This window comes from Miniopterus natalensis, chromosome X, assembly GCF_054644295.1.
Source record: "Miniopterus natalensis isolate mMinNat1 chromosome X, mMinNat1.hap1, whole genome shotgun sequence".
In the NCBI taxonomy this organism is placed as follows: Eukaryota; Metazoa; Chordata; class Mammalia; order Chiroptera; family Miniopteridae; genus Miniopterus; species Miniopterus natalensis.
In genome coordinates, this window is record NC_142103.1 from 49,186,277 (window position 1) to 49,203,618 (window position 17,342).

Below are 17,342 nucleotides of genomic sequence, written 5' to 3' on the forward strand. Positions count from 1 at the left end.
AGGAAGGAAGGAAGGAAGGAAGGAAGGAAGGAAGGAAGGAAGGAAGGAAGGAAGGAAGGAAGGAAGGAAGGAGAAGAAAGAAAGAAAGAAGAAGGAAGGAAGGAAGGAAGGAAGGAAGGAAGGAAGGAAGGAAGGAAGGAAGGAAGGAAGGAAGGAAGGAAGGAAGGAAGGAAGGAAGGAAGGAAGGAAGGAAAGAGAAGAGAAGAAGAAGAAAGAAAGAAGAAAGAAAGAAGAAAGAAAGAAAGAAAGAAGAGAAAGAGAGAGAGAGAGAAAGAAAGAAAGAAAGAAAGAAAGAAAGAAAGAAAGAAAGAAAGAAAGAAAGAAAGAAAGAAAGAAAGAAAGAAAGAGAAAGAAAGAAAGAAAGAAAGAAAGAAAGAAAGAAAGAAGAAGAAAGAAAGAAAGAAAGAAAGAAAGAAAGAAAAGAAAGAAAGAAAGAAAGATTCTTAGATACTGAACAAAGAAATTGCAGAATATACAAATAAATAAAAGCATATACCATGCTCATAGATAGGAAGAATTAACATCATTAAAACATCCATACCACCCAAAGCAATCTATCAATTCAATACTATTTCTATCAAAATACCAATGGCATATTTCACAGAACTAAAACAAATAATCCAAAAATCTATATGGAACCACAGAAGACCCTGAATAGTCATAGCCATCTTGAGAAAGAACGAAGTTGGAGGTATCATGCTACCCCCAAACTATATATCAAACTATACTACAAGCCTATAGTATTGAAAACAAAATGGTACTGACATAAAACAGACATATATATATTCATGGAACAGAACAGAGAACAGAAAGAAACCCTGGACTATATGGTCAATTAATATTTGACAAAGGAGTCAAAACATGCAATAGGGTGAAACAGGCTATTCAAAAAATAGAGTTGGAAAAATTGTACAGATACATGCAAAAAAGTGAAACTAGGCCACCTTCTTACTCCATATACACAAAATGGATTACATAGGACTCGAAATCATAAAACTCCTTGAAGAAAACATAGACAGTAAAAGCTCCAACATTTCTCATAGCATTATTTTTTTCTAATATATCAAGTTGAGCACAGGAAACAAAGGAAAACATGAAGAAATGAGACTACATCAAACTAAAAAGTTTTTACACAGCAAAGGAAACCACTGACAAAATGAAAAGGCAGCCTACTGAATGGAAGAAGATATATGCCAATGATATAATTAATAAGGGTTTGATATCCAAAATTTATTTTAAAACTCATATGTCAACAGCCCCCCCCCCACGCAAAATCCAATTAAAAGTGGGCAGAAAAATAATGGGTAGAGAACCTGAATGGACACTTCTCCAAAGAGAACATATGAATGGCCAATAGACATATGAAAAGATCTTCATCACTAATAATCAGGAAAAGCAAATTAAAACCATAACAAATTATCATCTCACATCTATCAGAATGGCTATCATCAATAAATCAACAAACAACAAGCGTTGGTGAGGATGTGGAGAAAAATGAACCCTCATGCACTGTTAGTGGGAATGCAGATTAGTGCAACCACTACAGAAAGCTACAGAGGTTTCTCAAAACATTAAAAATAGAAGTGCCTTATGACACAGGAATCTCATTTTTGGCTATATTTCTGAAGAAACCCAAAACACTATTTCAAAATTGTATATCCACTCTTATGTTCATTGTAACATTATTTACAATAGCCAAGATATTGAAGCAACCCAAATGCTCATCAGTAGATAGGTGAATCAAAAGTAATGGAATATCACTCAGACGTAAAAAAATGAAATATTTGCGACAGCATGGATGTACCTAGAGGACATTAGGTTAAGTGAAATAAGTCAGTCAGAGAAAGACAGATACCATATTATTTCATTTATGTATGGAATCTAAAGAACAATATAAATGAACAAACAAAATTGAAACAGACTCATAGATACAGAGAATAGATTGATGGTTGTCAGAGGGGAGGGGTGTTGGAGACTGGTTGAAAAAGTTTAATGGATTAAGAAGTACAATTGATGAGTATCAGGAGGAAGGGGTGGGGGGACAGGAAAAGATTAACCAAAGAACTTATATGCATATATGCATAACCCATGCCTGGTAGGGGATGAAAGTGGGGAGGGGAAGGGGACATCTGTAATATTTCCACCAATAAAGATAAATTTTTTTAAAAGTACAATTTGGGACCAGCAAGTGTGGCTCAGTGGTTGAGCATGGACCCCTGACCAATAGACACTGGTTCGATTCCTGATCAGGGCACATGCCCAGGTTGCAGGCTCAATCCCCAATAGGGGGCATGCAAGAAGCAGCTGATGGATGTGGATGATTCTATCTCCCCCTCTCCCTTCCTTTCTCTCTAAAAATCAATTTAAAAAACCATATTTTAAAAAAAAGTTACAATTTGGTAGTTACAAAATAATCAGAGGCATGTAAAGTAGATCATAGAGAATATAGTCAATAATATTGAAATAATATTGAATGTAAATTTTAATTAAAAAATAAAATTTAGAAAAATCTTTTTAAAAAACCCCAATTACTTCATGTTTTCATTCCCTGAGCTTAAACGTGGACCATTATTGTTTCAAGTTGTTTATGTTTATTTTTATTCTAATTAGATTAACATTTCAAAAGTATGAAATATACGAGTCTTTGTACAAGATGTGGATATTCAACATTGTTTAGAAAAAGCTGAAAATAATTTTCTCCACTATTGACCAGTGTCAAACTTGCAGACCAAATATCTTAGGTCTGCCTCTCAGCTCTGCTTCTGAAGCTCCTGTAAGAAAGAAGACACTGAGGTCAAGGAGATAGGCATAATGACAGACACCACCATCCAAAGAGCAGTTGCTTTATTATTCATTGAAGAGATCCAAAAAGGAAAATGTAAGGCCTTAAATAAGGTCTTTGTCTATAGATGAATCAGGAGATGTGCAGTAAGTGGCTAGATGAAGAAAACTTAGTCACAAATAGAAGAAATATGATCTTTGCAAAATCAAATATATGGTTAAAGCTGAGGAAATTCTGCTGAGAAAATGGTCTCTGAAGTTCAAGAAAGTTGTTATTCACTGCCTGTCCCCCCAAATCACATTGCATTCTATAATTACTGAAGAATAAGTGACTTAATATAGCCAGATTTACTTGACAGTGTATTTCTCACTCCTCTACCCCACCCAACCCCAAATGTGTTTGTGAATACAGTGAAGTAACTTTTGAGCTGGCTTCAGGAAAAATGAGCCATTTTTCCCATCCTACCCCACCACTTATCCAGTCTTCCCATAGATAAATGGGATACCTTACTAAGGTATCACATTTTGAGGACATTTGAAGCATGGAGCAGATTCGGTATTTATATCCCATTATTTTTTTCAGCTCCACCAAAACATCAGAAATTTATCCTTATAAAAGCACTTACCACTTCCTAGGAAAATCTTTCTGCAACAGTCAAAATGTGTAATTCTTAACATAGTGGTTGTTACAGAAGTTACCTGGGCCTTCTGAAAGCACTGGGGATATAGATGGGATGAGGAGGGTGTCACTAAAATGCTAAAAATATAACTAAGATGAGAAAAGGGTTAGAGACAATTGTACTGAATTCTAAACTTTTTTTAAAAAGTAGATCTGTTTTGGGAAGAACAGGGGGGGACAGTGGAGGATGGGTTTTTTTCCTCTGCCAATGCACAAGAAAAATCAGATGGTTGTAACAACCTTTAAGACTAAAGATAAAACATTTCCTCTGTCACCTCATTTCCTTTTCTACAGATTATATACTCTAGCAAGTACAGGGCTTTAAGTCATTCAAATAAACTTTTTGTCAAAATGTGATACCTTAGTAAGTAATGGGTGGTAAATAATTTATCTATGGGAAGAGTGGATAAGTGGTAGGGTAGGATGGAGGAAATGGCTCATTTTTCCATTGGAAGAAAACATGCACCTCTTCAGGGAGAGAAAAGGAGAGTAGAGCCTCATAGTATTCTTATCCATGGGTATGAGAACACTGACAAAGATACTTATGTATCAGTTTGCCTAAAAGTGACTAAATATACATTGACTTCTGGAGGCAGAAAAGTTCTATGTAATTACAGAAACCATCTTTATTATTAAAGTGTGTATTATAAATTATAGACATAAATAAATTCCAAGTGCAACATTTTCACAGTGTCTTGGGAGTAAAACCAAAAAGATAAAATAAAAATGAAGTTGCACAAGAGTTCCACTTATGCACCTCTTCAGACCAAGGTAGCTTGATTTGTTGTTCCTATGGCAGATGGCTCTTTTCATTAAATTACAGGTTAATAAAATTAGCTGCTTAACTGAATGAAAATAAAAACATATAAAACATTTGAACAAAATAATGACAATAATGAGAATAATAATAACATGGAAGTCCCTCCATATTCAAATTCTGTCCTGTTGGAATAATTATGTATACTTCTTGGTATCAAAACTCAAATAATTTTATATGGAAAGTATGAACTTATTTATCTTGAATTATATATTACTGTAGTTAAGGGTGTTTACTTTTTGCACCCTGATTTTATTGAACCCAGAGAGTGATAAATGAGAGGTTTGAAGAAAAGATTCTTTAAGGAAAGGAGAAGCTCAGAGAGGAAGCTTCCATCTGAATAGCAGCTGCAGCAGTACTTCTCTCCTAGTTTAGAATTTCCCCCCTGAAAATTAGCTCCAGAGTTGGAAGGGGAAAAGTCAAAACAAAAGTAAGCAGATATCAGAGAAACTGATAGCCGATATATGTCTTAGAATGTAGCATCCTCATTGAGGTAAACCAAGTAGGTAATCACTTACTATATATATAATCTGAAAAAACACTGTTGTAAAACCCACTTCTTCATAATGCTTTCTTCTCCAGTCTGTTTCAGTGTCTTTAATTTCCTCCATTAAAAATTGGGGATTATAACTTTGAGTTAAGGTTTATTCCAAAAGCCTAAAATTTAGATATTCCTGGGCAAATTAATATTAAGATAACATTAATCATCATCACCTTAGTGTGAATAAATTGATCAGATTATTGATTTGAAGAACAAAGGAATAAGAGAAAAGACAAAACACTGATGGGAAGGAGGAGTAGGTAAACAAAATCACAGCACTGCCTGGCCGGAGTGGCTCAGTGGTTGAGCATCGACCTATGATCAAAGAAATCATGGTTTGATTCCCAGTCAGGGCACATGCCTGGGTTGTGGGCTTGATTTCCAGTGGGGGGCATGCAGGAGGCAGTCGATTAATGACTCTCTCATCATTGATGTTTCTATCTCTCTATCTCCCTCTCCCTTCCTCTCTCTGAAGTCAATAAAGATATATTTTTTAAAAAATTTTTTTAAATCACAGCAATGAATACAAACATAGATGGACAGTCCTGGGGAGTAAGAGTGTTCCTAGCTAAGCAGCATAAGAATACTAGAATTTGTCTTCTCCTTGAATGATATAAATGATCCGTCAGAGCTTCTGGGCTGCCTAATAAGTGGACTCTAACCTTAACCATTTCTCTAGAAAGTTTAATAATCTCCTGGAAATATTTGCCCTCCCCTTTACAAAAGATATGTTCAAAGTAAGATTAATATGTTAATAAAATTAGAATACTGGTCTCAAAAAATGACAATAAGAAGTATAATTCATGCATATGTAGAAAATAATAAACATATTTAGTATAGAAAACACTCTTCCTTTACAAGTGCCCACAAATTTTTATATGTGATCCCATTGTAACACTAAATTATATACAAGCACAAATCATTTTATGGTATACAAACCAGAAATAGTTACAGTTACCCTTTTTAAAAAGACAATTTAACACTTATTTAACACATCAAAAAATGTACCATACAATTAATAATTAGGAGATAAATAGATACACTATTACTAGCAGCACAAAGTCAGTCTTCTAATTGAGTATTATTTTAATAACAAAGTACAAACAAAATTAACACTTGTCCAGAGAAAACATTAGAAAATTTTCCATTCATCTTAGATATTAGAATTTATTTTTATTCCACCAGTTTCCCTCCAAAACATATTAGTATCATAACTTTGTGCCTAAAACAACTCCTTTCCACATTCCTTCCAGATGAGAAGTAGCATGTATCTTCCTTATGTAGCATACATATTTTGAGTTAAGCATTTTTTTAAGTTAGATCTTTTTACTAGAACATGTTTTAAAGAATTGTAATATTTAGGCCTCAGGTTTAATTGCTATTCATATCCTGGGTTTAATTCCTGAATACTAGTACCAAACAGGTAGCAGGCAAGGCATTGTAAGAGGTGTACAATGGTGTCAAAATTAATCTTAGGCTTTAAAAAAAAAAAAAGGTGAAAGAATTGACTTTTCCAGCTGCAGAGGTTGTACAGATCCCAGAATGGTATGACTGAGGCAAAGCTGGACCAGACAGATTACTGAAGACTAGAGTCCACATGCCTGGCTGCTTCCAAACCCTACTCTGGTTTGTGAATGTGGTTTGACAGTTGTCAATTAACTTAAAGAAATACAAGGTGGTGAAGCTTTAAAAGGTGTATGCAAATCTACTTCATTGTTTTGCTCTGGCTTAAGCTTAGCAATTAGTTAGTGCACTACTTCTTCCACAGGCTCAGAAAATGCAGTAACCTGTCAGAGGGACCTCGACATCACTCTGGAAGCATGGTGACAACTTCCTTTACTAGGCTGGTTCATTCATCTCCAGAAGTGCTCTTTGGAAATAGTTTAAGAGAACCATTCTGTGATTGCCACCTATCCGTTGTCTCCTGGATTTATAGGGACAATTTGAGTTACACTGTATGAACTTTGACAAGCTATCTTCCTTATGTACATTCAATGTGGCATCTTATATAGTCATAGAAAGTTATTTTATGTGAATCTGTTTCTTGTCCTTACTTTTAGCATACCAAAAGCCCAAGTTCAGATTTTCATTCTATGAACAGGTGTGGCAGATGATGTATCGTATTGACACTGAAATGAAGGAAATAGCTATTTGAGACTTCAAATCCTAGAGTGAAATCACACATGGGAGATAAAAATGATCCCATGTTTATAGCACTTTATTTTCACAGAATAATATATGGTCCATCCTACTTAATATATAACCAAATTATGATACTGGAATATAAACTGTAATTACCAGTATAAATATAGGGTGTCTCAAAAAAATGTATACACACACACTGAACAATTTTAAAGGCAGTGTTTATTAAAATACATTTCATATTAAAAATTTAGTACCAGCTGTTAAAGTATGTGTACATTTTTTGGGGACACCCTGTTGATAACTGCATCATTTCTAAATACTCAGTGTCCATTGTAACAAAACTAGGTGCTTATGATGACACCAAGGTAATTGTCTCTTTGTGTCTGAGGTTCACAGATCAAATGCTGTTGACTCTAGCTGAGAACATACATGTATAGGATGTCTCTGAAATTTTGTAGTTCAAGTCTTAAAGACTTGGTGGCAAATTACTACATGGACATGTCAACATTAGTGATGGTAGAGTATAATGCTCTAAATAGATTCTGTCATAAAGATGTAAATTTCTCATATAGGTAAGACAGAGCATAACTAAAAAGCTATCAGTTCTTCCTGTGATTACTTCCCAGTAGCTTAGAGTATTACAAATGTGTTCTGATATATTTCCATTTCAGGCCACATTCAGTTTTTTATTTGGCATAATTCAGTTGTCAGAGTAGAAGCAGTATGTTTGCTCACGAAAGATTTCACATGGAGTTGGATGCTATCATGCAAATCTTGTCTTGAAAGCCGTCTTCTGAACTCATTAGTGGTGAAGTAATATATGACTGGGTCAAGGCAGGAATTCAGACTAGCAAGACATAGAGCAACAGAATGGAATATCAGAATCACCCTTCTGGCTAGGCAGCTTTTAATTTTGTTGGACTTGACCAGGAAATCTAAAGGAAAACTGAAGTGATAAGGTGCAAAGCAAATTAAGAACACTCCTGCACAGGTTAAAATCATCTTCAAGGCTTTCTTTTTCTCTCCAAGGTCTTGGGCCACAGGATATTTATCTTGCAGTGATAAAACAGCCTTCCAGGTACAATATAGGACAATCAGAAGAGGAGTGACAAACCCAATCAACTCGCCAATGGTCATCATGGCAACAGACTGGGCCAGATTGACATTCCTGGTAGGAAGATCTACAAAGCATTTAGTTCTGTTGCCTGGGGTGTCATCACTGATTCTCAGGAGAGGAAAGAGCAGACAGGCAAGGCAGATGATCAACCATCCAGCAATGCTGATGTATAGGTCATATTTCTGTTTGCAGTCACGGAAGCGAAAGGGGTACATGAGAAACCAAAATCGTCGCACGCTGATGCAGACCAAAAAATAGATGCTTGCATACATGTTGACATACTTCAGGTAGAAACAGAACATGCAGAGGCCAGGCCCAAATGGCCAGTCATGATTCAAGTAGTAAAAGATCCTCAGTGGTAAGGAGAGAACTTGTAGTAAGTCAGCAATGGCTAAGTTTATCATGAATATCACAGCCCGTTTGGTTTCTTTCATATAGCCATAAAATATCCACAAGGCTAATATGTTCCCTATGAGACCTGGCACAAGAATGACAGTGTATGTCACTGCATAGATAAAGTATCGAAAATCTGTATTGTCTACATCTGGACCAACACATGGGTCATTAACAGGCATTTTTGTTCCTAGAGAAAATGTCTTTGCCAAATGGTAGTTCAAAACCTAAATTCACAATCAACTGCTGCTCTTTTTTAAAGATTGATCATCAATGAGTTAAAGAGACTGACTACAAAATAACTCCCTTCTTACTGTACAAGCCTGAGCCTCCACACATGATTGTCATAGCACTATTTGCATATTTGTTTTGGATTTGCTACAGTAACTACATGGAAGTCTAGTGTGCAAGCACAGATGACAATCTTATAATTTCCCCTTTTGTTTACTCTGTTATAAGGCTTTCTGGAACATCATGACAGTTGATTCTCCCATTTTGATCATGAATATGCCATGTAGCAGTTCTTCAAATTCACATATGATGATTTCCGTCACTATACAGGTGTTTTACAGGCTGTTTCTCTTATTATGGCTCACATAGGAGAAAGGCTTGTTTTAGTACTCAGTGGGTCTGCAGCTCTTCAGAGATGATCAATGTGGATAGATCAGCTTTTCTGGGACTTTTCAGTTATGTGTTGAAAGCTAAAAGGAGGGAAACAAAGGCAGAGCTGCAAGTGAAGAAAAAAATATTATTGTCTGGCACTTTTTGCAAAAAAAAAGAGAAAAAAAGCCCATGTGTAGAAAAATCTCTCAGTTTGAATTGGAAGTTCTAATGTGAGTGAGGGTGATATACCACTGTTTCTATAAGGCACTTCAGAATTATAGAAAAGTATAACTAGAAGGATTCTGAGAGATAATATAAGCCCTTGTTATTCAAAACGTGATCCTGAACTAGCATTATTTGAGAGCTTGTTAGAAATACAGAAGAATCTCCTGCCCCACCCGATACCTGCTGAATCACTATCTGCAGTTTAACAATAACTACAGGTTATTCTTTTGTATAATAGCATTTGAGAGATTCTGATTTAGACCATTGCTTCACAAACCTCACCCATCATCAGACTCATCTGGGGACATAGTAAAAAATATACAGCTTTTCATAGTTTTCTTGGTGTCTCCCCCAGAGATTCTGATTCAATATGTATGGCCCAAAATTCATATTTAAAAAAAATCTCCCCCATATTATTCAGATGCAGCCAAACCAGCATTTGTTCTTGAGCCATTATTTAGGGACCACTGATTTGGTCCAAATCCTTCCCAGATGTCTGAGATGAAGTGGGCAAGCAGCCTCTCTTTAAATACTTCCATTTTTATGGGTCATTTAAGTTACCTCTCAGTTATCCAAGACAATAAACCACAGCACAAGTAAGAGAATCAAAATTCCCAGAAAGTTTATTCAGCTGGCTCTACGACCTTTATTCTGAGGTAAACAAACTCTAGCTTAGGTACCTGGATAATTACCCCAATGCTGCTGAAATCCAGGAGGACTTAAGTGACTTTAAAGATATATGGGAAGAATAAAAATGAAATAGGAATTATGAAGCATCCTGCTTTGGATTATCAAATCCATGTGGTTTGAACTGTGCTTGATTCAGCCCTTGAAGATATTGTTACTGCTATTATTTTGACTCATTTGCCTGTTAAGTAAGAGACAATTTTTGTTCAAAGATATGGTGCGCACTTTAATTAAAAGTCTTGATGAATGATATGAACAATGCATTTAGGTTAAAGAGATTAAATACTTAATATTTCTCAGATAAGGGAGGAGTGAAATGGTGTTATAAAATACAAGGAAGTACAACTGTAGAGAACTTAAATATTGAAAGTGTGCTTAAAATTAGAGGTCTTTCAGCTACTAAACTTAAATGCATCTTTGAAATATTTTTACAGGTACTGATTATGATTAAGTGAAAGGAGAAATTGGGTAGCATAACAAAAAGTAAAAAGCTCTGGATTTTTAATTTCCTTTTAACTATTTAGAAAAAAGGCATTGCCAACTAATGTTACTGATTAGACATTAGAGTTTTAAGTATACATCCAGTCAACCACTACTGAACTTTCATTCACTTCTCTTGTATTGGCCAATGACTCTTAAATCTATATAATCTCATCTGAGTTGTAGCTCTATTTCCAATTATATATAAGACCTCTTCTCTTGGATGTTTCATCATCATCTCAAATTCACTATAAAAATTAAAGTGAAGTTACCTTTTACATTTATTTAAAATGCCATATCTCCACATGGAGGCTAAATAGCATGTTATCAAACAATGAATGGGTTACCAAGGAGATCAAGGAAGAAATCAAACACTTCATGGAAAGCAACGAAAATGAACAGACAACAATCCAAAACCTATGGAACACAACAAAAGCAGTCCTGAGAGGAAAATTCATAGCATTACAGGCCTATCTCAAGAAACAAGAAAAAGATCTAATGAAACATCTAACACAACAACTAAAAGAACTAGAATGAGAACAGCAAGAAAAGCTCAGAGGAAACAGAAGGAAGGAAATAATAAAAATCAGAGCAGAGATGAACGACATAGAGACTAAAAAAACAATACAAAAAAAATCAATGAAACCAAGAGCTGGTTCTTTGAAAAGATAAAGACGATTGATGCACCTTTAGCCAGACTCATTAAGAGACAAAGAGAGAGGACCTAAATAAATAAAATCAGAAATGAAAGATGTGCTATAACAACTGACCCAACAGAAATACAAAGGATTGTAAGAAAATATTATGAGCAATTACATGCCAACAAGTTGGACAACATGGGGGAAAAGGACAAATTCCTAGAAGCATACAACCTTCGAAAGCTGAATCAAGAAGAGTCAGAAAACCTGAATAGGCCGATAACAAGTAATGAAATTGAAGCACTAATCAAAAAACACCCAGCAAACAAAAGTCCTGGACCAGATGGATTTACAGGTGAGTTTTACCAAACATTCAAAAAAGAATTAACACCTCTTCTATTCAAACTATTCCAGAAAATTCAAGAGGAGGGAAAACTCCCAAACTCTTTTTATGAGGCCAGCATCATCCTAATTCCAAAACCAGATAAAGATACTACAAAGAAAGGAAATTACAGGCCTATATCCCTGATGAACATAGATACTAAAATCCTCACTAAAATACTAGCAAACCAGATGCAGCAATATATTAAAAAGGTGATACATCATGACCAAGTGGGATTTATTCCAGGGATGCAAGGCTGGTACAAAATCCACAAATCAATAAATGTGATACATCACATAAACAAAATGAAGGACAAAAATCATATGATCATATCAATAGATGCAGAAAAAGCATTTGACAAAATCCTGCACCCATTTCTGATAAAAACTCTCAGCAAAGTGGGAATAGAGGGATCATCAGTCAACATAATAAAGGCCATATATGACAGACCTACAGCCAACATCATACTCAATGGCCACAAACTAAAGCCATTTCCATTAAAAACCGGAACAAGACAGGGATGTCCACTTTCACCACTCTTATTCAACATAGTCCTGGAAGTCCTTGCCATAGCCATCAGACAGGAAGAAAACATAAAAGGTATCCAAATTGGAAAGGACGAAGTAAAACTGTCATTATTTGCAGATGACATGATATTGTACATAGAAAACCCTAAAGACTCCATCAAAGTACTACTAGATTTGATAAACAAATTTGGCAAGGTAGCTGGATAGAAAATCAACATCCGGAAATCCATGGCATTCTTATACACCAACAATGAACTTTTAGAGAGAGAAACTAAAAAACAATACCATTTATCATTGCAACTAAAGAAATAAGATACCTAGGAATAAACTTTACCAAGGATGTAAAAAACCTGTACTCAGAAAACTACGTGACACTGAAAAAAGAAATAGAGGAAGATTTAAACAAGTGGAAGAAGATACTATGCTCATGGACTGGAAGAATTAATATCATTAAAATCTCCATACTGCTAAAAGCAATTTATAAATTTAATGCAATTCCTATGAAAATACCAACAGCATATTTCATAGACCTAGAACAAACATTTCAAAAATTTATATAGAACCAAAAAAAAACCCCGAATAGCTGCAGCCATCTTGAGAAAAAAGAACAGAGTGGGAGGGATCACATTACCAGACTTCAAACTATATTACAAAGCCACTGTAATCAAAACGGCCTAGTATTGGTACAACAACAGGCATATAGATCAATGGAACAGAACAGAGACCCCAGAAATAGACCCACGCCGTTATGGTCAGTTAATATTTGACAAAGGAGGCAAGAGTATCCAGTGGAGTAAGAACAGTCTCTTCAATAAGTGGTGCTGGGAAAATTGGACAGATACATGCAAAAGAATGAAACTAGACCACCAACTTTCACCATACACAAAAATAAACTCAAAATGGATAAAAGACTTAAATGTAAGTCACGAAACCATAAAAATCCTGGAAGAAAACATGGGCAGTAAAGTCACAGACATCCCATGTAGTGGAATTTTCATTGATACATCTCTTAGGGCAAGAGAAACAAAGGAAAAAAATAAACATATGGGACGACATCAAACTAAAAAGCTTCTGCACAGCAAAAGAAAGCAGCCTCAAAATACAAAGGAACCCCACGGTCTGGGAAAACATATTTGCCAAGGATGTATCTGATAAGGAGCCTATTTCCAAAGTGTACAAAGAACTCATAGCACTCAGCAAGAAGAAGACAAACAACCCAATTAAGAAATGGGCAAAGGACATATATAGACACTTCTCCAAAGAGGACATAGGGATGGCCAAGAGACACATGAGAAAATGTTCAAGGTAGCTAATCATCAGAGAGATGCAAATTAAAAACACAATGAGGTATCACTTCACACCTGTCAGAATGGCTGCCATCAACAAATCAACAAATGACATGTGCTGGGCGGTGGGTGGTGTGGAGAAAAAGGAACCCTAGTACACTGCTGGTGGGAATGCAGACTGGTGCAGCCATTATGGAAAACAGTATGGAGGTTCCTCCAAAAATTAGAAATGGAGTTGCCTTTTGACCCAGTGATCCCACTTCTAGGAATGTGTCCTAAGAATCCTGAAACATTAATCAGAAAGAATATAAGTACCCCGATGTTCATAGTAGCACAGTTTACAATAGCCAAGATCTGGAAACAGCCTAAGTGCCCATTGGTAGATGAGTGGATAAAAAATCTGTAGGGCATTTACACCATGGAACACTATGCAGCTGTAAAGAAGAAGAATCTCATACCCTTTGGGACACTATGGATGGACCTGGAGAATATTATGCTAAGTGAAATAAGCCAGGCAGCAAAAGACAAACATCACATGATCTTGCTTATACATGGTATCTAAAGAACTTAATAAACTGAGGAACATAATAGATTCAATGACATGGAAGCATAGATCAGACTGATGAATGTCAGAGGGATGGAGGGGGGCGGGTGGGTGGAGGGGGAGAGAGTAACCAAAGAATTTATATGCATATATGCACAATCCAAGGACACGGACAATGGTGGGGAGAGTGACTGGGGAGGAGGAAGGAACAGGGTGGAACGGGTCATTGGGGAGAAAAAGGGACATCTGTAATACTTTAAACAAAAATAAAAATGATATATATATATATATATAAAAAAAAGCTGTGGAACATTTACACCATGGAATACTATGCAGCTGTAAAGAAGAAGAATCTAGTACCCTTTGGGACAGTATGGATGGACCTGGAGAATATTATGCTAAGTGAAATAAGCCAGGCAGCCAAAGACAAATATCACATGATCTCGCTTATACGTGGTATCTAAAGAACTTAATAAACTGATGAACAGAATAGATTCAATGACATGGAAGCATAGATGAGACTGATGAATGTCAGAAGGATGGAGGAAGGCCGGTGGGTGAAGGGGGAGAGAGTAACCAGAGAATTTATATGCATATATGCACAACCCAAGGACATGGACAATGGTGGGGAGAGGCACTGGGGAGGGGGATGGGACAGGGTGAAATGGATCATTGGGGAGAAAAAGGGACATCTGTAATATTTTAAACAAAAATAAAATTTAAAAAAAAAAAAAAAAGAAATTTGGCAACCAGCTAGTATGAAATTAAAAAAATAAAATAAAATACCATATCTTGTGAAATCATGCTAACTTTTTGATTAAAATCTCCCAATCACATTTTATCACCCTAAGAGGACAAATGAAAGTCTTTACAATGGCCTACATCATCCTATATAATCTGGCCCCTATTAGTCCTCCAACCTCACCTCCTAAGCTTCTCCTCCTTGAACTTTACTCCAGTCATTCTTGCATTTGTTATTCTTGCTGTTAGGTTAATGGACCAAGCAAAACCTTTTAATTGTCAGCTCCTGGTGCCTAAAATACTTTAGCCAAGTTACTTTCCTGTTTTATTCCCTCACCTCCTTCAGATCTTTACCCAAATGACACTCTTCTTAAGGTTTTCCTTGATCTTCCTATTTAAAAAACTTCAGCTCTCTTCCAGCATTTCCCATCATCCTTCAGTATTTATTTTATCTATTATCAATCATAACTAATATCTTCTATGTTTTTACTTATTTATTTGTTTGTATATATTTTCCACTGGAAAAATGTATGTTTAGGAGTCAGAATAACCTGGGTTTAAATTCTCACTATTTCAATCAATAGCTGTGTGACTGTGGGTATATCACTAAACTTCAATGAAACTAATCATAGTATCTAACTTATAGTCAGTATGAGAATTAACTGAGCTGCCTATGTAATCCACTTAGCATAGTAAGTGCTCAAAAAACAATTATTATACCTATTGATACTATTTTCTGTAATTGTTTTATTTCTCATGACCATTTCATTTCTTAAAAGTTTCATTGTTTAGCCCTGGTTCTTTGGAGCATCTTCCCATACATCTAACAAGTCAGGGCACATACCTATGTGGCAGGCTTGATCCTTGCTTGGGATGTGTACAGAATCAATATTTCTCTCACATTGATGTCTCTTTCTCTCTTTCTCTTTCTCTGTCTCTTTTTCTCTTTCTCTTTCTCTTTCTCTTTCTCTTTCTCTTTCTCTTTCTCTTTCTTCTCTTTCTCTTCTCTCTCTCTCACTCTCCTTCTCCCTCTCCCTCTCTCTCTCCCCCTTCCTGCCTTCTAAAATCAATAAACATGTCCTTGGGTGAGGATTAAAAATTTTTCATTGTTTATACTTTAGTTCAGGCCCTTATTATTTAAATTGTCTCCCTATCCCTTATCTTTCTCTACCTCATTCTACATAATGCTATTAGATATAATTTTTTCTAAGATGAACTCTTTAAAAAGCATTAATGATTCTTTGTTGTCCAACAAATCACAAAGTACATAATCTGGCACTCAGTGGCTTCCTTAAATACAGTGTCATCTATCTATGGAGCTTTGTGTCCTACTACTCCCTTAACATGCCCAGCACTCCAACCAAATTGAGCTGCTTAGTATTCAAATGAACTTTTCCCCTCCACAAACAGAATTTGCTCATTCTACTGCCTCAGTCTGGAGCCTGGAATATATATACTTTTGCATATCAGTCCTACCGATTATTTGTAAAGGCTTTTCTCAGATTTCCTGTTGTTTTGTGCTTAACACTGTTATGCTAGTCCTTTTTTTTTATCAAAATCCCCATTTATACATCTCTTAAAGCACCTACCTTCCTCTTTTTTTGTTAGTAATTCGTGTCTGTGTATTTATGACCTCTGCTCCTTTTTGCACTCCACCCTACAACAACATGGCCAGAAACTACTTGGAGTCAGGGGCTGGGTCTTATATACCTTAATAACCCCTAGAACACCTAGAGCCATGTTTGGATTGTGATGGGTTTATCCAGTATTTATTCAGCAAACATTTATTCAGCATCTACTATTTGCTAGGTACAATGCTTGGTAGTGAGGATATAGGCAGTGGAAAAAGACATATGATCTCTGTTTTCTTGGCCCTTATAGTCTAGTTAGGGAAAATGATAATTGCAATACAATATGAAAATGTGATCATAAGTCATGTACAGTATACTCTATAAGCACAAAAGAGGGTAACTAACTAAAATATTAACAACACTTTTGTTTAAGTAAATTTAAAGTCAAGAGTACCCTCCTGAAGTCTGTACTTTTTCTGTTGGTCATTCCCTCATTGGCCACATTTCAATGCATTTTCATTAGTATACCCTGGCATGTAACCTTGAAATGCTTCTGAATATAGCATCTCACTTAAGATTCCCCTGTCTTCCTCCTGCGAGACCTGATGATGCTTTCTCTCTGTTCATATAACATTTTATAGTAGAACAATTTGCTTGGGATGATTGGAAAGGCTTTCAAACATTAAAAAAACAAACAAACAAACAAACAAAAACCCAGTCAGCTATGCTATAATGAATAAAAATACTCCTTTACCTAATAGATAAGGACAAAATATAAAGGTGGTACTTTTTAGAGCATACAATTATTTTTTGAGATTTCCTTTTTCAGAAAATAATCCATATTATAATAGACACTGGAACAGATCTCAGTTTTGAATGAGATATTCAGTTGAAGAAACATGCCATACTCCATGAGCATTTTTTTTCTTGCTTCAATATTCTATTCTTACTTAATTTTACTAACTTCCTTGGGAAGAGGGAAAATAAGAGAAAAAAATAAAACTGAGGGCCTGAATTTAGCCTGATTTCCAGCAATCTACAGGTCAGACACTATTTCATTTGGAAATCTCATGGGAAGGTATTTTTATTTATGAATATTTACCTGGTTATCCAAACCTGAAGCTTCATTAAATTTTACATTTCATATAATTACAGAGTATTTTAGAGCAATATTATATCTTTGGT

At 35.6% G+C, this 17,342-nt stretch overlaps 1 protein-coding gene across 1 annotated transcript; it reads right to left on the reverse strand.

Annotated features, from left to right (window-relative positions):
* Positions 1-7,641: 7,641 nt before the first annotated feature.
* GPR174 (G protein-coupled receptor 174) lies at positions 7,642-8,655 on the reverse strand. Its single transcript, XM_016213221.2, has one exon. The coding sequence runs from the start codon at positions 8,653-8,655 to the stop codon at positions 7,642-7,644; it is 1,014 nt and encodes a 337-aa protein (XP_016068707.2).
* Positions 8,656-17,342: the final 8,687 nt, after the last annotated feature.

Coding starts and splice junctions, on each gene's coding strand:
- GPR174 (XM_016213221.2), bottom strand. CDS start 8,655: ATGCCTGTTAATGACCCATGTGTTGGTCCAGATGTAGACAATACAGAT.